Source organism: Acipenser ruthenus, chromosome 5 (genome assembly GCF_902713425.1).
Source record: "Acipenser ruthenus chromosome 5, fAciRut3.2 maternal haplotype, whole genome shotgun sequence".
In the NCBI taxonomy this organism is placed as follows: domain Eukaryota; kingdom Metazoa; phylum Chordata; class Actinopteri; order Acipenseriformes; family Acipenseridae; genus Acipenser; species Acipenser ruthenus.
Window position 1 is genome coordinate 51,721,497 of NC_081193.1, and position 22,519 is coordinate 51,744,015.

General features: G+C 38.8%; 1 protein-coding gene across 1 annotated transcript in view; it reads left to right on the plus strand.

Moving 5' to 3' along the window:
- Nucleotides 1–565: 565 nt before the first annotated feature.
- LOC117402235 (atypical kinase COQ8A, mitochondrial-like) overlaps nt 566–22,519 on the plus strand; it is a 55,140-nt gene continuing 33,186 nt past the window's right edge. Inside the window, exons 1-5 of the mRNA XM_034003180.3 lie at nt 566–718; nt 7,845–8,042; nt 8,564–8,935; nt 9,271–9,337; nt 17,914–17,988. Of these exons, the coding sequence (XP_033859071.1) occupies nt 7,875–8,042; nt 8,564–8,935; nt 9,271–9,337; nt 17,914–17,988 (682 nt within the window). The 5' untranslated portion in view covers nt 566–718; nt 7,845–7,874. The remainder of the gene's footprint in view (nt 719–7,844; nt 8,043–8,563; nt 8,936–9,270; nt 9,338–17,913; nt 17,989–22,519) is intronic.

A 22,519-nucleotide genomic window follows, 5' to 3' on the forward strand; every position in this document is an offset into this window, starting at 1 on the left:
TATTTTCTATACAGAAATATTTCTGGTGTCCTGGCATTATTTATTACACATCATGAGACAGAATCGACGACTCCGTGCAAAATAAATAGCACAACCTTCCCACGCCCTTGCTAGGTAGGTATACATTAGTTTTGTTTTTTTTATTTGTTATTATTTTTTATTTTTTATTTGTTGTAATGTCTCTAACTGTCTATGTATTGTTGTTTGTTGTATTTATGTTGCCTCTTGGCCAGGTCGGCATTTTAAATGAGAACTTGTTCTCAATGTCTTTACCTGGTTAAATAAAGGTTTTAATTGAATTGAATACATAAAAATAACGAAGAAACAAACCAAACTTCCTTAAAGTGTTGGCACTTCAATGCTTACAAGTCCCTCCCGCAGTGACTCTGCATCGAGTCAGTAAGTACAATGCCTGGCGATGGTATTCTGTATTTAGTAAAAGAGTTTGTTCGCTGGATCACAGATTTGTGAGAAGGACGTCCATCACGAGCAAGGCACGCTGGTTCTAAACTGATGGGCCAACAAGCCAATTAACACACGAGCACCTTCCGCCACTCTCCATAATAGAACGGCTCCTCATGTTGCTCACCCAATGTGAAATGTAAAATGGGGTGGGGCTAAGGTTATGTAGCAATCTGGTGCTGGAGTTGGTAAACAACATTGACCGAAAAGGAGCAAACGTGAGAAGGTTTTACAGAGGGTTTTGCAAATTGTGGTGGTAAGCTAATGCATTTTTCTGACATTTGGAAGTAAACGAATTAAAAGTATGACATTTTATTACCTATACATGTTTAAATGTAGTATGTTCTACACATGTAATCATTTTAAACTTAAAATTATGTGAAATAATATATTGCGACTGCGTTTGGCATGTAATAACACTAGACACTAGTTAAGTTAGTCGTTAGTGGTACTTCATAAGATGTACATGTCCGAAATTCGAAATGAATAGTTTTAGACGAAATAAAAATCCTTTAAAGGTTTTGTTTGTTGTGCTGTGTTTGGCTGAAGTGTTGGCCTACATGTGGAACACGATAGAGGCGTGGTGCTAACTTGCAACTTTCCTGTTGTGTCCACACCGTGAAACTTACTGAACCTATTTACATGTGTAAGAGTACTGAGTCTCCTTCTTTGTCCGTTTTGTATACAGAAAGATATTTCGTTAAATTTTGATTTGAAATGTAATTATTAAAAAAACAACAACAACAAAAAAAAAACACAAATGAAATTGTTACTAACAACGTAATCGAAAGGCTTACATTTATCTTGTTTCTAGGCATATCTATTGAGAGAATTGCCTGAGGCTTAATTCTAGTAATTTTCCTGTGGTCCAGTAGTTACAGTAAATTTATGAGTATCTGTTATACTATTTTATAATAGTTGCAGTATCAGTGTTTATAGCAAGTTTTCAGAGATTTATGGAGTAGTGCAGTAGTACCAGGTGCTTTGCCACACATTACACACGGGGTACATGGGGTAACCAAAGGTGAAATATAATTTGTAAACGTGCCAGGGTTAAATGTTTATTAAGATTCGACTGTGAACATATTGTCCTGTAACTGGACAAAGCCATGTTGCTGAATCACTGACAGACTGGTTTAGTGCTGCTGTCACCTGCTGGCCCCTTGACTGCTTGCAGATTGACAGTGACATTATGCCAGCTGTCTCTAGAAGGAGGTGAGTTCAAGGTCTAGGTTATGGGGGGAAAAAAAGAAGGCTATCTTGTGTTACTGGGATCAGGCTGTTTTCAAAGTACAAGGTAGTCATAAACTTTAATTAATTAAATGCCTTTTATAGGATTATTTATTAGGCTTCCAGACCCATAGGGCTGGGAAGCCTATTGTTATTGCTGGTCGTCTTCTTCTTTTTCTTCTTTCTGCCAAAGGTTGCTCAAACTGACGAAATTCAGTAGGATGGTAGATGCTTATGGGAAGTTGGTTAATTGAACATATGTCGTAGGTCACATGGTTTGGCCGCCATACTGTATTGGAAAAAAAACATTTTGCCTAAATATAAAAACTTGTCTTTCGAAAACCACTTATTGCAGAGTGCTGAAAGCTGATATACTTGTTGAGGGATAGTCCAAGATTAACTGCTGTTCGTAAGAAGCTGTGTGGTATGAGGGCCATGCTGCATGATGTCATAATCACAAACTACAAAGATCTTTCCCCAAACCGCTAGTCCGATTGAAGCAAAAATTGGCACACGTGAACCTAGTATGGTTCTTTAAATTTGGTCAAGGGAAGTTGCTACAATAAAAAAACATGGCAGCCACATTGGATGACATCATCAACATACAAAACTAGCTAATAACTTCTTGTAGAGTGCAGATCGGGCCATGGTTACTGTGGAACACATATAGTAACCCATGTATGCATTCTGCACTATTTGCTAAAGTGTTTGGTACTGGCATTCTGCACTATTTGCTAAAGTGTTTGGTACTGGTACTGGAAGGCGTAAAGTTGCTGGCAACTCTAGTTATTTATTTCTTAGCAAATGCCCTTACCCAGGGTGACTTGCAGTTGTATACAAAAAATACATAAGAATTACAGTTTATTATTATTATTATTATTATTATTATTATTATTATTATTATTATTATGTAGGTAAGTTTTGGAATTTAAATACTTGAGCAGCTATTTTAGCTTTTAGCTTTTTTTGTTTTAAATGTGAATGAAGGATCTTATGAAGGAGCAGTAGAAACATATTTCAGTGGTATAAACTAAGAGTAACTTGGACTTCAACACCTGAAGTTATTGGTGGACCAGTATATCAAACAATACCTTACTATTACTTAATGTATACAGTAATACACTTGCAGATTATAAGGCTGTAGCCTCACTTGCAGACTTACACAGTCAGGAATATACTACACTGTAGAACAAACGTGCTGATTACGAACTGTAAAGGCACACACCAGACGCAATGCAATTTTTCATCAGGAAACAAGATCGTTTTGCATTGACATGACCATACACACCTGAAGTGAAATTGCTATTGACAAAATTATGATCGACTAGTATGTATTTGTCAACATGATTTGGAAATTGAGTGTCTTCTCTGAGGTATTTCAACATGTGTTGCAATAAATCATATATACCAGGCTTATCCGGTTCCTTCGAAATGGACTCCCATGTATTATCTTTCATCTCTTTATATTTATAATTGCGATGATCTTTGTCATAAAGCTCAGGGTATTTTTCCATGGCAAGCATTATTTTGTTCCTCTGTCATTTTGAATAGTGCTTCACCCTGCTGGACCACATGCATTGAAGCTGTTCTCTGATTTGCTCAATTCCCAAGTTGTCACATGACAAAATCACAAAAAATAGGATTCAATCCTATTTATTTCGTGTCGCCGTGGTGGCCTGTGGTGTGAAAGATACTTATCAAAAGTATTTTGGTAACGCTGCTTTTATAATTCAAGCTAGTATTTGTTAATCACAAATTCACATTCCAAAATGTTACACCTTAAAAATGAAACATGAAAGTAAACAGAATCAAGACTCGGACCATGGATTTGCGCAGAGGGGATAATAAAAACACTCCTTTGCCATATGTTTCTAAAAGGAGAAATGTTAACTAGCAAATATCTAACATACTGTACAGTGACATTCTCAAGGCCAAGAAATACAGTATAAAACATCAAAAGCAGTTCTGTTTATTGAGGTAAGGTGGTGACATGTTTGGACAGTTATTATTAAATTCAAACCTGTGTCCTGGAAAAAGATCAACACATTCAATGAGCAATGTTTGTATGAACATGAAAACAAACGCATTTGTTTTACATTAGTATCAACCTAGTTATCTGCTTGTTTTGGTCATAAACATAACATGTCAAGGTCTCAAGGCAAAGCCAGTTGATAAAATACAATTTTGCAATAATCCTGGAAAATGCAATAAAACATTTACCCTTGTGTATTCTTGTAAATGCAATTGTAAAATGGGTAATCTAGACAGATTGTGACTGGTTGGACTGCTGATAAGGTGAGAAAATCAACATGTCCAGGGTTACAGTAGTTTCTTGGCCCAGTGATTCCAATTTGATTCCAATATTGCTCCTTGAGTACAGTATATAGAAAATAATCACTTTGGGGCATATTAAAAAAACTGTAGCTTACATGTTCTACTGCAGTATAAGAAAATTGGAGTTAAATTGCAGACAAATTGCCCACTTCAAAGTGATTACTACTGTACAAAAACAATCAGCCCAGTGTGTGTTTTACAAACAGGCTAAATTGTAAGTAATTTTTTTATGTATTAATGTTCAATTGCTCTTGAATAACAACATTGTTGTCACAAACAGCTAAAATAAGAAGTAGTTCAAATCATTGTTTCCTGACAATCTGAAGCATAAATAAATGGGAAGTAACGCCAATAAATGAACATTCAAGAAAAGATAAATGCATAATAATAAAAAAAACTTTGAAATCAGACCCAGTTGCATAATGCCTGAAAAATGTAGTTTATAGTTCAGTGCATACTGTACACCGTGCAAATTGTATTTTTGGCAACTGTACCATTTTGCAACCACATTATATCTTTATTGTATGCATGTGGTTAATTTTTGCTGCAGGTTTTCTCTTAATCTGAACCAAGATATGCAACCTTGATTGTTTTATGTATTGTGCTGTAGGCCTATACAACGTTTTCGTTAACTGGTAAATACCCGCCTGAAACGGTTTCAAAAGCTGTAATTGTATGTAAAAATAATGTGATATCTTGTACCAGTTGTAAGTCACCCTGGATAAGGGCGTTTGCTAAGAAATTAATAATAATAATGTTCTGCTTAATTAAAAAATAAGGCTGCTAAGTGAAAGGAATTCATTATTATTATTATTTTTTTCTGATAGGCTTTTTTATACATAACTTATGTATTGCTTTAAGAGTGGACAGATGTCGGACAAATGACAATGACGTGTGGTATATTCTCTATCGGTTTCACAGGTGCAGGTAATTTTACTTTAACTGTATTACGAACCTCTGCCATCTTACCTATTGTAAAGAAGCCATGCACCCAGTCCTGTGTTTCAGAAGGTTGTGGTTCTCGTAAATGAATTGGACCATTACAAAGATAACATACATGTACTAAAATGCACTACTTGCAATAAGTAGATTCAAGTTATTATTGTAGATTCAACTGCAATATAGTCTACAGCAGGGATCGGAAACCTATGGCTCACGAGCCATACCTGGCTCTTCGAGTAACCAAATATGGCTTGCGAGTCTCAGTCATTCACAAATACACACACGTGCACACACACACACACACACACGCAAAACCAAAAAATAAACAATTAAATGTACTATTGCCGTCATCGCACATATACAAATGACCAACTTGGGATGGGATAGCTTGCTTCTGTGTGTGTGTGTGTGTGTGTGTGTGTGTGTAATTTTATATATATATATATATATATATATATATATATATATATATATATATATATATATATATATATATATATATATATATATATATATATATAATGTGTGTGTGTGTGTATATATATATATAAAAATATACCAAGCATCAAAAGAAACGTATCACTTATATTTGAGTCCAAATGAAATTTATTATCCACCAAAATCAGCCAATCAATACTTTGCATCGACGAAAGCAACCAATCCTGTACCTGCAACTGTCGAGAGCCAATCGCAGACTGTCTGCTCGACTGGTGCACAGACACAGCATCTTTCAACAACAAAACAAAACGCGGACAGTTGAGTAATATTGCTCCATTCATATATAGATTCAGGAGAGAGGCTTTGGCTGAAGGTAGAAACATGGCGAGTTGGGAGGCATTTTAGAGTGGTATTTAATGAGAGATTGTATTGTATCGTACAGACTGTTCAGTAATTGCTCCGTTCATTCCTCAGGCAATGTCCAGATTATAAATAGGGGTTTAAAACCCTGACAAGAAAAAAAATAAAAATCGATTTTCCTAAATAAACTCATTTGTTTTTCTCTTTGTATGTCATCCTTGTTTTTTATTTAAAAAAAATGTTCGGGACTATTTTCTAAGAACGTCTATACTCGGCGGATAGGTACCAGACAAATCAGTACAAGTTCAAGGTAAATCTAGGTTTTTTAGTGTTTTTTTTAATTTATATATATATATATATATATATAGTAAACCATGGTAAAAATAATTTTCTAATAGTGGTAGTGCCCTCTCGATGAAGACTCTACCGTGTGATAGTTGACCTTGACGGCTCTACCGTCGCGGTCAAATGTCACACGGTAGAGCCGTCAGACGGGCACTATCCCTTAATTGTACAAATCAAAAAACTGAATTTTGCATGCCTCATTTAATGTGTGATTTTATAGTATTCACACATTGTCAAACGGTTTCTGTTAACAAAGTAAAAAAAAAAAAACATAGTGCATGAATGCTGCCTGATGAACTTTCAAAGGTTTAGAAGTACCTTCGAATTCCTGACTAGCGAACAAATCCTTGAACACAGCCCTAGAACCGGGTGACTATACCAATAAAGGCGACTGGTCGCTGTATAATTGGAGGCTAACTTTTGTGTAGTGCAGTAATTGAGATTGAAAATATTTAAAGAAATACATTTGTTGGTTTTAGTATTTAAGATCAATGATTCATTACTTCTAATTAAAACCACTAAGTAAGGTTTTGAATTCTGATGCTATTTGAAGAGCAATGAGTGTTACAGACCTTTTGAAAGAAAACAAAAGGAAGTTACACCTGAACACAGTTTTTGACTTTTGACCTTGGGGGGGGGGGGAAAAAAAAAAACTTTAAGTTGTAACTTTCTTTTGTTTTCGTTCAAATGTAGTTTTATACCTTTTTGTATTTCTTGTTTAATAACTAGGTTTATCCTATCTTTGATATTAAGTACTGTGACAGCTGTGTTTTTCTCATCTGTAATCTATAAATTGCTAATTGAACAGTCCCAAGTCAATATTTTGATAGAGCTGGCACCCGTCATCTGAATAATTCTCAGATTTGATCCTTGACTGCATCGTGTAAGCATGTTAGAAGGGAGGTAATTATGACACACGGGTCCATGATTTTAGTCAAGGCTGCAGAATGTGTGCCGAAGGATTTGGTCGGGGGCTGGAGATTACCCCCTGACCCATGATCGGGTAACCACGATAAACACACTTCTTTGACTCTTTGATTTACTGGGCCATCATACTTTGCAGTACAGCTTGTAAAGGCATATCATTGGATAAGGGAGGGATTTAATTTTTTTTTCCATGTGACATCACTGTAATTTTTAAAGGGCGGAGACAGTTTACAGCAGCACACAGAAACAAAACATCACAGGAACTTGTTTAGAGACAAGAAATAAATGGGTAAAACACTGTAAATCCGATGTATTTGACTTAATTATATCAGAACATTTATAATGTCTCGTGTTTTAATATATGTTTTTGCAACATTTATAAAAATCAAGTGGCTGTAAGCAGATAATGTTTCATTAACTAAATTTATTAGGTACAGGTGTTTTCCTTATTCCTGGTAATAATGGAATGAAGAACTATTTTATTTATAAATATTTGTTTTGAGAAAATAGGGAGTAGTGTCCATAGAATAACCGTTTTTTTTATACACGTTTAAAATATATATAATATATTATACGAGAAGTTTATGGTTTCCTGAAGTATTTTATAATGTTCCCCAGAGTGTTGTGAAAAAAAAGACACCGATTTCAAGATGCTAATGTAAAAAAAATAGATTTTTAGTGATTTTTTTTACCACTCGGAGGCATGTTTTATTTTTTTCCAATAAAGAAATAAATGTTTCTTTTAAAGCAGTGCTATGCCTAAGATAGCCTCTTAATGCTCACACAGGCTTTCTTTTCTTTCGTAGGAATTGAGATCTGTGTGAAACAAGCCCATCATGGCTTCTGACATGGTCCTGCTGATGAGAGGGCTTGCTAAGCTCAGCAAGGCTGTCATAGAGACCCAGGCTGGCAACCTGCGCCACATTGCTGGCAGTGGAGAGGTGTTGGCCATGACAAGGACCTTGCAGGCCACAGCAGAGGAGGGCCTGAGCATGGCAATGCAGGTACTGTGAGCTTCAGCTTCTCTTGTTTCTAATGTTTTTGTTTAAAGAAACAAACAAGCTAGCCTTATCTACAGTATAGAAAATACTAAAAGGTAAGGTAAACATGAGGGTAACCGTCAATTCAGTTTTCACCTAAAGGAATCCATGAGAAATTCCTACAGGTCAGTTCCTACAAATGCTGTGTAGTTTGTTTTTTTTTGGGGGGGGAATAATCAAATATATTTAAATAAAATGTGTATGTTTAAATGGTTCTGTACCAGTCTAGTAACACCATTCTTCAAATCATTGTTTGTTCTGATTACAACAATACTGTACTCCCCCCCCCCCCCCCCCCCCCCCATGTAGTTTGGCTGGCAAATCAAAGTCAATTGTGTGCAAGAATTGACCTTGATATACTGTGTTCACCAACCAAAACATTTTGTCATACAGAATCTGACAATACATAGAATCTGCAAGTTCAGGTAGATGGCAGGCAGTTGCTTTTTCTGATAACCAGCATACACCTTTTTTTTTTTTTTTAGGAATTTGGGAATCGGCAGCAGAATGCGCCCGATGTCGGGGAAGAGCTCAACTCCATGTACGACTTTTCTAGTGCTGAAGAAAGGGTTGGGAACACAGATTTTGCAAGCAGCAGTGCCAGAACTGATGAGGCTTGCAGAGACAGTGGCATTCCTTCTGAGGGAGCTGAACCCGGAGAACCAAGGATGTACAGCCATGTTTCTGGGAAATCCAACAGCAAGCTCTTTGAGGACTTTCGGAACTCGGGTGGAAAGATTTCAGGACAGACTCGCTCATTCCACCAGGACCACTCATCTGTTGGTGGGCTAACAGCAGAGGACATTGAAAAGGCCAGGGAGTCTAAAATGAATAACGCCAAACCTCACAAACAGATGGTGTGTGTGTGTTTTTTTTTTTATCTGTTCTGGCTTAAGCTAGTTAGCCTCTGGCTGTTCTGGGTAGTACGTTCCATTTTACTTTTTGTTACCTGTTTTATAAATAACCAAAATAGAATAAATGTATGAATGAGGAACTGCATAATGTTTTTTATTCTGAAAAAACTCACCCACCCTTCCTAAAAGGTAAGGGGTAGGTAAAGGTACACATTTAAAAATTATTTATTAAACTGATTACTCTTTGAAGTTATATTGTAGGTTTTGTGAGGTAATGGAACAGGTTTTTTTTAATGCTCTGTAAGTTTCTTGATTTGTTTCTGTTCTCTTCATTACAGCTAAGTGAGAGGGCAAGGGAGCGCAAGGTGCCAGTTACTCGAATTGGAAGACTAGCAAACTTTGGAGGTATGTTTCTTTTTTAAAACAACACATAAATTTGCTATATTTTTTGTATGTGTGGTCCAGAGCTAGAAGTGAATATGTGACTGTAACAGGGTTATGTGTGTGGGTAGTCACTGGAAAATACCGAGTCAGACACAGAGCATTGGTGTTTATACAGATTTAATTACAACACAGTGCTGACACTAGGGTACCAGCAATGGTAACCCTAGTCTCACATTTAATAAAGCAAAACAAAACAAAGCTAAAAAATAAGTTTGCCACCCAAAATGGCGAGCGCTAGTCCCACTAACAGGAACATCCCCTAAACTGACCTACTTCTGTTATGTTGCTGCCGAAGTCCTGGCCTCCCAGCGACTCCGGGCCGTTCTGACGATCCTGGCTAGGCAAGCACCTTCACAGCCACCATCTTGCAGTTGAAGCGTTCCATAATATTGGTATATGGAATTCTGTTTTGAATGACAAGTATTTAAGATTTAAAATAGCAGAGATAGTGGAGAACCTTTGCATAGCGAAGCACATTTCTTTTAAGGCTGGGGAGGGGTGGTGGTTACTGTGAGGCTTTGCAAGGCCAAGGCAACCTACATTTTTTATCAATCTGCTCATTTTTGTTATTTATGTACACAAAATGTGGTCAGTTAATTCAGCATAAAATATTCATTGTATATTCCGTATTCCATGGAGTATCGGTGAAACGTGTATAGAGAGTGATTTTTTTATTTTCTTAGAGTGATTTTATAGCAGGCTCAATGAGTGCTATTTACTTGAAGGGGAAAAAGTGGATAGGAAAGCAAGTCTCGTGCTCGGGAACCTTGGTGACCTGAAGGCTGGTCGGATGACTCCTGAGACCTGGAAAAAATAAGTGTTAGTCCCCTACCCTACTCACAGGAGAGCCGCAGCCGCGAAGAGGAAAAAACACCTTTTTTTTCTTTTTACTTTTTTTTTTAAAGGTGGAAGCTAGCTAGGGATTGCTGGACTTAAATAATGTCTGATGCTGACGTTCAAATGTACGTCTCAACTGCTGATGAAGTCCAGCGACCTAGAGTTTTAATGACATGTTTTAGTCCTGCTCTGGCAGCTGAAGTTGCAGCTCCGATTCTAAAGGAATGAGGAGTAAAGATGAGTTCTGCCAGACAACTGTAAGGGCAAAGGGGAGAGTTAGTCTTTGATAATTGAAGGCAGTGAGAGGAGGGTGGGTGGGTGCTGGGATGCACTGGAGTCGGTAATAGTGTTGAATCCCAGACAGATATGGTCTAATGGTAATGGGTGACAGCTGGAAGATGTCCCGGAGGAGCATGACGAATGCCAGGATCCCGTTGTGGTTGAACTGTGCCGGGATACTTCGGTGCTGGGCGCAGAATCCATGCTGTTCTGTATGATGAGCTGGGTGCTGGAGCCAGAGCTGCTGTCATGTAGCCCTGAGCAGACAGAAGTAAACTGGAAAGGGATGAATTTATTCCATGATGAGGTGGTGGAAGGGAGGAGAGGGAGACGCGATGCTGCTGGCATGATCTGGTGGAATCTGCAGATCTTCAAACAGTAGAGAGCATCAGCAGCGTTATTAGAGGAACTAGACACATGCCTGGCTTGAATTAAGGCATTATTTGACACAGATAGCCAAATGAGCCTTCGCAGTAATTTCATAATGAATGGTACTGAAGATCGGCCTTTTATTGATTATTTGGACTGTGGCTGTCGCTATAAAACAGAATTGATTTTTTAGACCATTATTTGCCCCAGATGAAAGCAGCAGCAACTATTGCGTATAATTCCAATAATGCAGTGTATTTCTTTTCCGGTGGTAGAACTGCTATGTCAGGGGGCCATTGGCCGAAAAACCATTGATTGGCTAGGATTGCCCCATAGCCTAGATGAGAAGCGTCCGTAAATTGAGCGAGATTTGCAGCTGCTATGCAATCCTCATAGAACATAGATAGCCCATTCCAATGCTGCAGTAGAGTTGTCCACATTATTATGTCCTTCCTTGCTTCCATAGAAATAGATCTGTTCGCGTTGAGGCGGCTGGTGGTGGATGCCAGAGCCAGCAGATGTGAAATGAATGTCCTGCCCTGGGGGATGATTAAGGTGTAATTGAAATAACCCAGAAGAGACAAGAGTTTTCCTTTTGTTTTGAACTGCGACATTTGAAATTTGCTTATGAAGAGGCGTATTCTTTCCAACTTGATTTGTGGGAGACAGGCCTCGAACTTCACTGAATCCAGAGTTATTCCTAAGAATTCAATAGTAGTGACTGGCCCAATAGTTTTTTCTTCTGATAGAGGAACTCCTACTGTTTTGAAGAGAGAGCGGAGGGCCGATATTGCTTGATCCAGAGGGTGAGAGGGAGGGGAGAGGAGGAGGAAGTCATCCAACAAGTGAAGCAAAACACGGTACTCTGTTGGTATTGAGCAGTATCCAGAATAATGCTTCTGACAGGCTGTCAAATATTTTGGGGCTGCAATGGCAGCCAAATGTCAATTGCGTGGCAAAATAGTACAGTTCTTTCCATTGCACGGCGTACAGGTGACGGAGGGATGGGTGAATGGGCATGACTTTAAAAGCATCTGAAATGTCCATCTTTGCTAGCCATGCCCTGCATCCTGCCGTCTTGATATTCTTGATGGCGTCAGTTAGGGTAATGTAGTGCAGGGAAAATTGATCGTGTGGAATCATTGATTTTACACTACTGATAGGGCTACCCCGAGGGGTGGATAAATGAATGATTAGTCTTTTCTTCCCTGAATAGCTACGTGTAGCTACCCCTATCGGATTAATCCTATAGTTTGAGAAAGGCGGTGTAGTGAACGGGCCAACCATAAATCCTTTAGCTTGAATTAGTAAGTTGACAACCTGTGGTTCAGCATCAGTTCTTGCACTTTAAAAGACTCTTTAGAAGATAGTTGGGTGAGACCAGTAGAAAAGCCAAATTGGAGGCCATTGATTAGATATTTGACGAAGCTGCGGTCATGGTGATTGTAAAGGGCCTCCATCAGGGCTGGGATGTTGACTGGAGTTGATACTGTAAGCAGTGCCTGTACTGTGGACCTTGGTCCTGATGTTACTGCCCTTTTATTGGACAGGTTGAGCGCTGAGGTCTGAAACCATATTAATTTATAAATAATTTCCTGGTGACTGGGCAGATTGTAAGTGAATGCGCTTCGCTGCAGACATGCAGGTTTACGTAATACTTAAATAGATAGGATGTTTGATTGAAATTGTTGTATATCTGTCTGGCTCCTGAAAACTTTATAGGTCTTCCGTATTTATCCTGAGTGGTTGATGATGATGATGATGGGGGACTGAAGCGTGAAACAGGTTTATTGAAACGACTCTGCGTCCAGGTGAAGATGAGTGTGCTTGATAATGCCTTGAAGAATATGAAGCATATTTTGGGCACAGGGTTGTTGTTTGCAGTAGAGCAGCAGACTCCGCAGGCTTTAGAGAATTGATGCTGATTTGGCTGAAAAGCACTTATGATAATCGTAGAAATGTATCCTTGAAAATCGAGAAAGCTATTACGAATTTGCAAATTAAGTTCTTTTAGCAGGCGAGGATCGCTGCATTCTAGAGTTACAGACCGATCACCGCAATTGACCACTCGGTGGTGAAGGAACACAATTAATATAGAAACTAAATTTTACATCCTTACCCTCGATCTGTCGTTTTGATTTGAGGGGACACATTATAGTGGTGGACAGCTGAAGACGGCTGAGAGGGAGGTAGATGTTGAAGTGGGTAGCGGCTTCTGGTTTACAGTCCACACTACCCACTTCTGCATTCCATAGGTGCTGGGTCTCCCTAGATTTCCTGCTCTTGATCAGATAAACCTTCAGGAGACAGGGGGGTCAGATCCATAATGACATTTAGGTTTCTCTCTCTTTCCCTACACCTCTTCTTTGATTCTCTCCATGTCTTGCGGAGCTTTTCTTTTTCTGCTGATGATAGAGTTGACTCTTTCAATGTCTCTTCTAATTTTCTTCTCATTGTATCTGTTAAAGAGGAACAAACAATTACAATCCCAGAGGGTAAAACTATCTGAGCCAATTAGAAGCATGTGAACTCAATCACTGTACATGTCATGACAAACTGCCCCTTCCCTCTCTCTTCTCCACCCTTCTTCTGCTCATGTCATCTCTCTATCAGCTTTCCCTCTCTCTATTTCCCCCATGCTCAATGATGAGAAAGGCTTTAGTCAAAGATCCAGTTGCTGTCTATTGTTGCCACATACTCCTAATGGCATTGTCTTTTACCACCTACCCCCTTACACACACACACACACACACACACACACACACACACACACACACACAGCCAACTATCTTATTCTTATTCTATATCTTATTCTCTCTTATTCTGTTTACTTTCTGCGTCTCCTCCTCAGGATTTCCTCTCTTTCTGGGATCAGCGTTTAGTCTCTCCCTGTATCTTCTTGTCCTCTCTTGTCATTATTCTGCCTCAACCTCAAACTGACAAAAAGCATTGAGTTAACAGAATACAGTAAGATTATTACATTACATTAGTAAAACACAGTTCACAAGATTACAAGTTGTTTCAGATGATTTGAAAAATAATGCATAAAATGTACCCCACATAAATTAAAATGTTCAACATGATATTCAATTGGTGCAAATAACTCTGTAAAACACCATTTATACTGGTTTATTATGAGAACATGTCCTCTGGAGTGACATGAAAATGGTGTCACACCAGTGGACATATCTGTCACACCAATGGACTTCTCATGATGTTTGGCCATTTTGGGGCCTTGTGGTGATTTCTCAAGCATTCCATTTTAACTCGCTGGACTCTTTTCATAGTTTAATGATTAAAAAGGTATACTTGTTTTGCATTCTCATTTAAAAGGTGTCACATCAAAGGATGTAACAGATGGACACAAAGGGCAGTGCGAGAAAAGTGCAATATTTTGATACATTTATGATAAAAAAAAAAAACTAACCCTCTGGCCACACCATGTGCTCCAGCGATGTCATCTATACTTCCTGATTGAGGAAGGACCCTCTTCTCCGCAATGGTGTCCAAGTAAATGCACGTTTTAAAATCACATTATGGTGTCACATCATGGGACGTCCTCTTTGTGGACAACACATAACCTATCATAACTATTTAAAAATGTCATGTATAGACTTGAGGAATATCATTCTCATAAATACACTTCTGTGTTGACATGCCAGGAATTTGAGAGTGGACTTTTACTAATTATTTTTAAAATTATCAATGTTTTTCAATTTTGCGGCCCTTCACAAGTCACACCAGAGGACAGTGATCAGTGAAAATTGCTGTGCATTTTGCAACTTTTCATATAGTTTAGATTTTAAATACAAAGCCTTTTACTATATGACACAGTTTTAATCAAAATACAATTAAGTTATAATAGTTTTTTGCTCCATGGAAAGCAAAAACAACACGCCACGTCAACTACAGACGTGATCAAATTTGTTGGTACCCTTACAGCTCATTGAAATAATGCTTCATTCCTCCTGAAAAGTGATGAAATTAAAAGCTATTTTATCATGTATACTTGCATGCCTTTGGTATGTCATAGAAGAAAGCAAAGAAGCTGTGAAAAGAGATGAATTATTGCTTATTCTACAAAGATATTCTAAAATGGCCTGGACACATTTGTTGGTACCCCTTAGAAAAGATAATAAATAATTGGATTGTAGTGATATTTCAAACTAATTAGTTTCTTTAATTAGTATCACACATGTCTCCAATATTGTAATCAGTCATTCAGCCTATTTAAATGGAGAAAAGTAGTCACTGTGCTGTTTGGTATGATTGTGTGCACCACACTGAACATGGACCAGAGAAAGCAAAGGAGAGAGTTGTCTGAGGAGATCAGAAAGAAAATAAGACAAGCATGGTAAAGGTAAAGGCTACAAGACCATCTCCAAGCAGCTTGATGTTCCTGTGACAACAGTTGCAAATATTATTAAGAAGTTTAAGGTCCATGGAACTGTAGCCAACCTCCCTGGGCGCGGCCGCAAGAGGAAAATCGACCCCAGATTGAACAGAAGGATAGTGTGAATGGTAGAAAAAGAACCAAGGATAACTGCCAAAGAGATACAAGCTGAACTCCAAGGTGAAGGTACGTCAGTTTGTGATCGCACCATCCGTCGCTTTTTGAGCGAAAGTGGGCTCCATGGAAGAAGACCCAGGAGGACTCTTTTGAAAGAAAAACATAAAGCCAGACTGGAATTTGCTAAAATGCATATTGACAAGCCACAATCCTTCTGGGAGAATGTCCTTTGGACAGACGAGTCAAAACTGGAGCTTTTTGGCAAGTCACATCAGCTCTATGTTGACAGACGAAAAAATGAAGCTTTCAAAGAAAAGAACACCATACCTACAGTGAAACATGGAGGAGGCTCGGTTATGTTTTGGGGCTGCTTTGCTGCGCCTGGCACAGGGTGCCTTGAATCTGTGCAGGGCACAATGAAATCTCAAGACTATCCAGGCATTCTGGAGCGAAACGTACTGCCCAGTGTCAGGAAGCTCTGTCTCAGTCGCAGCATGGGTCCTCCAACAGGATAATGACCCAAAACACACAGCTAAAAGCACCCAAGAATGGATAAGAACAAAACATTGGACTATTCTGAAGTGGCCTTCCTATGAGTCCTTATCTGAATCCTATCGAACATCTATGGAAAGAGCTGAAACTTGCAGTCTGGAGAAGGCACCCATCAAACCTGAGACAGCTGGAGCAGTTTGCTCAGGAAGAGTGGGCCAAACTACTTGTTAACAGGTGCAGAAGTCTCATTGAGAGCTACAGAAAACGTTTGATTGCAGCGATTGCCTCTAAAGGTTATGCAACAAAATATTAGGTTTGCGGTCCCATCATTTTTGTCCATGCCATTTTCATTTGTTTTATTATTTACAGTATTATGTTGAATAAAAAATCAAAAGCAAAGTCTGATTTCTATTAAATATGGAATAAACAATGGTGGATGCCAATTACTTTTGTCAGTTTCAAGTTATTTCAGAGAAAATTGTGCATTCTTCGTTTTTTGTGGAGGGGTACCAACAAATTTGAGCACGTCTGTACACAGCTCCCATTTACTCAATTTAATTTGGCCTGACATTTTTGAAGACCTAAATGAACTGGTCGTTCAGGTAAAGAAAACATTTTCACGTTTTTTGAGAGTACATCGCCAAAAACTGCACCCCGGAGCCCAAACTGCCTGTGTACTCTGTCCAAACAAGATGCACTTGAAGGGTTTATTAGGAAAATTTGTTCAGCAGGAACAGCAACTAAGGCAGCATGCCTAGAGAAGCTTAATAAATTACTGCAATAGTCTTCATGCCCAGGCCTTGTTTGTCAAAGAACATTCAACGGAGATTCAGCCGTGCCTTAAAACCCACAGAGAACACACACAGTGTATAACATGCTGTATGACCTCTCCCTGGATTTGGACTTTCTATCCACAGCAACAAGGAATGATTTTAAAGAACCAGTTGTTGCAGCACTGTTGCACAAGGGAGGAAGCGGAAAACTTGCTCAGTGACAGAAGGCATGCACTTACTGAAGAAAATCTTCTGTTGCTTATGTATGACAAGTTGTAAACAGTTAAAACAGGGGTACTGTAAACTTTAGTTTTTTTTTTTTTTAAATTTTTATTTGATGTAATAAAGCCTATAAAATGCAATCTCTGAATGAATGGTATGAACTCGTTTTACTAACGTATTTAATATAGGCCAACACAAATGCATCTTGATTCAGAACTTTTGGGGTTGGTGGTAGTGGTTTTGGGGTAGGAATTTGTGGTGGTTTCCTTTTTTATATAAAACCTTGGGGGGGGGGGGATGGGGGGGACTGTAGTTCTGATTCAAACCTAAGCATTACACCACTCTGCCTCATATATTTGATTATATATTAATATTAATTTCCTTCACCTTGCACTTTTTAGCTCTTAGAACAGGTTCTAGTATATAAATTACTGGCTGGCTAGGGGGGGGGGGGGGGGCAGGTGGCAGGCGGTGGCTAATCCCTGTTTTACATAAAGTTGCGTTCACTAACATCAGTGCACAGAAAGCTGCCTTTTATACTGTGCTGCAAGGTTTACTAAAAGGTGTTTGTGTATATACGATTTTAAAATGATAAAATTACCTAAAACATAAGTTATCTTTATCTCACTTTGTTTAGTTATATACAATAAAGACCCTGTGTGAAAGCATTGCCGTAAATGCAATTTGATACTAGCCTGGGTCCCTTATGATTCATTGTCCTCATAGGAGTGCATGACTACAGCACATTCTACAAGCTTTAAACTCTAAACTGATGATGTAACAATGCACTGTGTTGTATTGAGAAATTATATTCAAGTCCGCCATTGATTTAAAAGGCAGCCATGAAATGCAGTGTAGAAAATATAGATACTTTTTTGAGGAATATGATGAAGTTTGGTAACAATTGTAGCATAGAAAAGCCAAACGGCACGGTTTAAAAGTTGTTTTACAGTCAATGCTGAGCTAGAAAGAATCTTTACATGCACAATATGCCTGGAAATTAAGCCATGCATTATTTATTTATTTATTTATTTATTTATTTATTTTTTCTTAAGGTCTGGCTGTTGGTCTTGGAATAGGGGCTTTGGCAGAGATGGCGAAGAAATCTTTGGGATACGAGGAACGGAATGGTAAGATACAGTATAATCAAATAATAGATGGAGTGTACGGACACTCATTGTCATGCAGTTTTCACCACGTAATCAGATAAAGACCAAGCCAGGTAAGACAGTACTGGTTGGGTAACTCCAGTGGCAAATCAGTTCAGATTTAGATTTGGCATCAACCTCATTCCTCAGATTGCTGGAACCTGTTATTTACACTGTGCTTGGCCAGTCAATCAATAACTAAATAGTGCTTGGGCAAATACCCAAATATTTGAATGAACGTTACTCCACATGTATTGGAAGGCAAAAATTCATGTCTCTGTCCGCCAGAAATGACATAAGCCTGATTCACGTGGGACTAAAAATGGGTGGTTTCATAACCTTTACCAATACATATCACTCAAGGGATGAAATGGTTATTCTAGCCTTTGGAAAAGAAGGTACAACAAAAGTAGTTATTTACACCCAGTTCATTGTTTAGAAATCATGCACAAAATCGCCTTCTCTGGCCACAACATCGCATTTCATTTTGAATTTACCGACTTTTCTTGATGAAAACTAATCCACGTCTAGGCGGTGTTGCTAAATGTCCTCCGCTTTTGACCAACTCCTGAGGACACCTGATTTTTAGTCCCTTGCAAATCATGCTATAGTTCATATAAATATTTTCTGTATGTGGAATGTAATAAATGATAACCAAATCCTTTTTTTTTCTTTTAAATACAATGTTCCCTTTTCCACATTGTGTTTTACTTGAAGCTTAAATGTGTCCGTTCACTTGCTTGTTCAGCTAAAAAAAATAAAGGCATAAATAAACCTCAGTAATGCTATTACTTTATGAACGTTATGTTTACCACTTTCTTTATTTTGAAGAAATGTCACTGGCAGATATATTTTTTTTTCTTTAAAAAAAAAAAAAAAAAAAAAAGTGATGCCTGAAATACACACAAGAAAAATAACAGTTTAACTTTATACTGTATGATATCCCTTGCTTTGTACAGTATTTCATTCAGTGGGGTAAAGCAAGGCCTTCACAATCTATTCTTGCATATAATGCATAGGCGGCGTGTGAGTCTTTCGTTTGGGAAGGCTATTCCACACTATCCCCCCTGCATTTATTAAACCGAATGATGTGCAGGAAGATACACATATTTTTTATATATATTAGACACACACACACACACACACAGTGCCGAGAAAAAGATTTTGTCCCCTGTCATACTTTTGACACTGAATGTTATCAGATCTTCAACCAAAACCTAATATTAGATAAAAGGGACCCTGAGTGAACAAATAACACAAACATTTGATACATATTTCATTTATTTATTAAAGAAAGTTATGCAACACCCAATGCCCCCGTGTGAAAAAGTAATCGCCACTTTAGACTCAGTAACTGGTTAGGCCACCTTTAACCCTTTGCGGTTCATTGTCGGACTGGGTCCGACATTGCAATTATTCCTCACAGGTCCTTTGTCGGACTGGGTCCGACATCATTATAGCAACGCAATAAACGGGTGTTTAGTCGTTTTTTCTCCGGAAAAAGCCGAGAAAACCATTCAATTGCCGAGTGGTAGCGACAGGAGCCGAGACAAGTCGGGGGAAAAAAAAAAAAAAAAAAAAAAGGCGTATTTCATGAATAGTCATACATGGTATCAGGTATCGGATAATGGGCGTCCATAGTAAACAAGCTGGCTAAGTGCGTCAGCGCACTGAGACTATCATGGACATTTGCAGAGCTTTTTTCAGATGTTATAGTAATAAAATAATGACTTGTATCGCATTATTGAGGAGTTTGGTGATAAAACGAGTGATCTGGAGATGATCGATCGGTATGTACGACTATTATTATTATTTATTTCTTACATAGCTGAAAGCTATAGCAAACAAAAGGCTGGGGCGGGGCTGGAGATGCCTAGTGTGTGCTTTGTTGATATGCAGGGCCATTTAAACCCGTTTGACTGTGAAAACAAATACTTTTAAACAGCGCGTATAAAATTAACTGCGCGTGTGAAAATAAATTAGACCTGGCGTGCCTGACGCGCGATTAATAAATGGACCGCAAAGGGTTAACAGCAATAACTGCAACCAGACGCTTCCTGTAGTTATTGATTAGTCTCTCACAGCGCCGTGGAGGAATTTTGGCCCACTCCTCCATGCAGAACTGCTTCAAGTCAGTGACATTTATGGGTTTCGAGCATGAACTGCTAGTTTTCAGGTCTTGCCATTCCAAAACTTTAAATTTCTTGTTCTTCAACAATTCTGATGTAGACTTGCTTGTGTGTTTTCTGATCATTGTCTTGTTGCATGATCCAGCTGCGCTTCAGCATCAGCTCACGGACGGATGGCCTGACATTCTTCTGTAGAATTCTCTGATACAGAGCAGAATTCATGGTTCCTTCAATGATGGCAAGGCTTCCAGGTCCTGATGCAGCAAAGCATCCCCAAACCATCCCCAAATCATGACACTACCACCACCATGCTTGACCGTTGGTATGAGGTTCTTACTGTGGAATGCAGTGTTTGGTTTTTGCCAGACATAACGGGGCCCATGTCGGCCAAAAAGTTCCACTTTTGACACATCTGTCCATAAAACATTGTTCCAGAACTCTTGAGGATCATCCAGGTGCTTTTTGGCAAACTTGAGACGAGCATTCATGTTCTTCTTAGTGAGCAATGGTTTCCACCTTGCTACTCTCCCATGAATCCCATTTTTGCCCAGTGTCTTTCTGATGGTGGAGTCATGAACATTGACCTTAGCTGAGGCAAGAGAGGCCTGCAGGTCCCTGGATGTTGTTCTAGGGTTCTTTGTGACTTCCTGGACGATTTTACATCTTGCTCTTGGATAGATTTTGGCAGAACAGCCACTTCTGGGAAGATTCACTACTGTCCCAAACTTTCTCCATTTGGACAATATTCGGTGGAGCCCCAGAGCCTTAGAAATGGCTTTGTAACCCTTTTCAGACTGATAGGCATCAACAACTTTTTTCCAGAGGTCTTCATTTGTTCGTGACATAATGTGCCTCTAGAACCTGTGTGCTGATAACTTCACTTTGATGGTAAGGGCCACAGTTAGTCAGATTTATATTGTGCAGGACTGGCCCAAATCAGGCCTGGTTGTTAACCAAAGTACTCAAACAGCTGACCCTAATTATCCCTTTAATTGGGTTGAGTTAACTGGGGGGGGGGGGGGGGGGCAATAACTTTTTCACACCTGAAGATTGCATGTTTGATTACCTTGCACACCAAACAAATGAAAGAAGCACCAAACTTTGGTGTCATTTTTGTCTGACTCCCTCTATATACTACTACAACTCACAAAAAATCTGACCAAATACAATGTGAAAAATGTGCTAAAATGCAGAAAATTAGACGGGGCAAATACTTTCACGGCACTGTGTGTGTATATATATGTGTGTGTGTGTATGTATATAATATATGTATATAATATATATATATATGTGTGTGTATATATATGTATGTATGTATGTATATATTTGTGTGTATATACAGTGCCTAGCAAAAGTATTCAGACCCCTGACCAATTCTCTCATATTACTGAATTACAAAAGGTACATTGAAATTTCGTTCTGTTTGATATTTTATTTTAAAACACTGAAACTCAAAATCAATTATTGTAAGGTGACATTGGTTTTATGTTTGGGAATATTTTTAAGACAAATAAAAAACTGAAATATCTTGCTTGCATAACTATTCAACCCCCACACATTAATATTTGGTAGAGCCACCTTTCGCTGCAATAACAGCTTTAAGTCTTTTGGGTTAAGTATGTACCAGCTTTGCACACAGTGTCAGAGTGATTTTGGCCCATTCGTCTTGGCAGATTTGCTCCAGGTTGTTCAGGTTGGTTGGACGACGCTTGTGGACCGCAATTTTCAAATAGTGCCACAGATTCTCAATGGGATTGAGATCAGGACTTTGACTAGGCCGCTGTAGGACATTCACCTTTTTGTTCTTGAGCCACTCAAATGTTGCTTTGGCCTTGTGCTTGGGATCATTGTCTTGCTGAAAGGTGAATTTCCTCCAAAGCTTCAGTTTTTTAGCGGACTGAAGCAGGTTCTCTTGCAGTATTTCCGTGTATTTTGCTCCATCCATTCTTTCTTCAATTTTAACAAGATGCCCAGTCCCTGCTGATGAGAAGCATCCCTACAGCATGCCACCACCATACTTCACTGTAGGGATGGTGTGTCTTGAGGCATGGGCAGTGTTAGGTTTGCGCCACACATAGCGCTTTGAGTTTTGGCCAAAAAGCTCCATCTTGGTCTCATCTGACCACAAAACCTTTTCCCACATCGCAGCTGGGTCACTCTCATGCTTTCTGGCAAACTCTAGACATGCTTTCAGATGGTACTTTTTTAGTAACGGCTTCTTTCTTGCCACCCTCCCATACAGGCCAGTGTTATGCAGAACTCTTGACATGGTGACTGGAGCACCATTACTCCACTCCCAGCCACTGAACTCTGTAGCTCCTTCAAAGTGATTGTTGGCCTCTCTGTGGCTCCTTCTTTTTTGAGCGCTGAGTTTTGAGGGATGG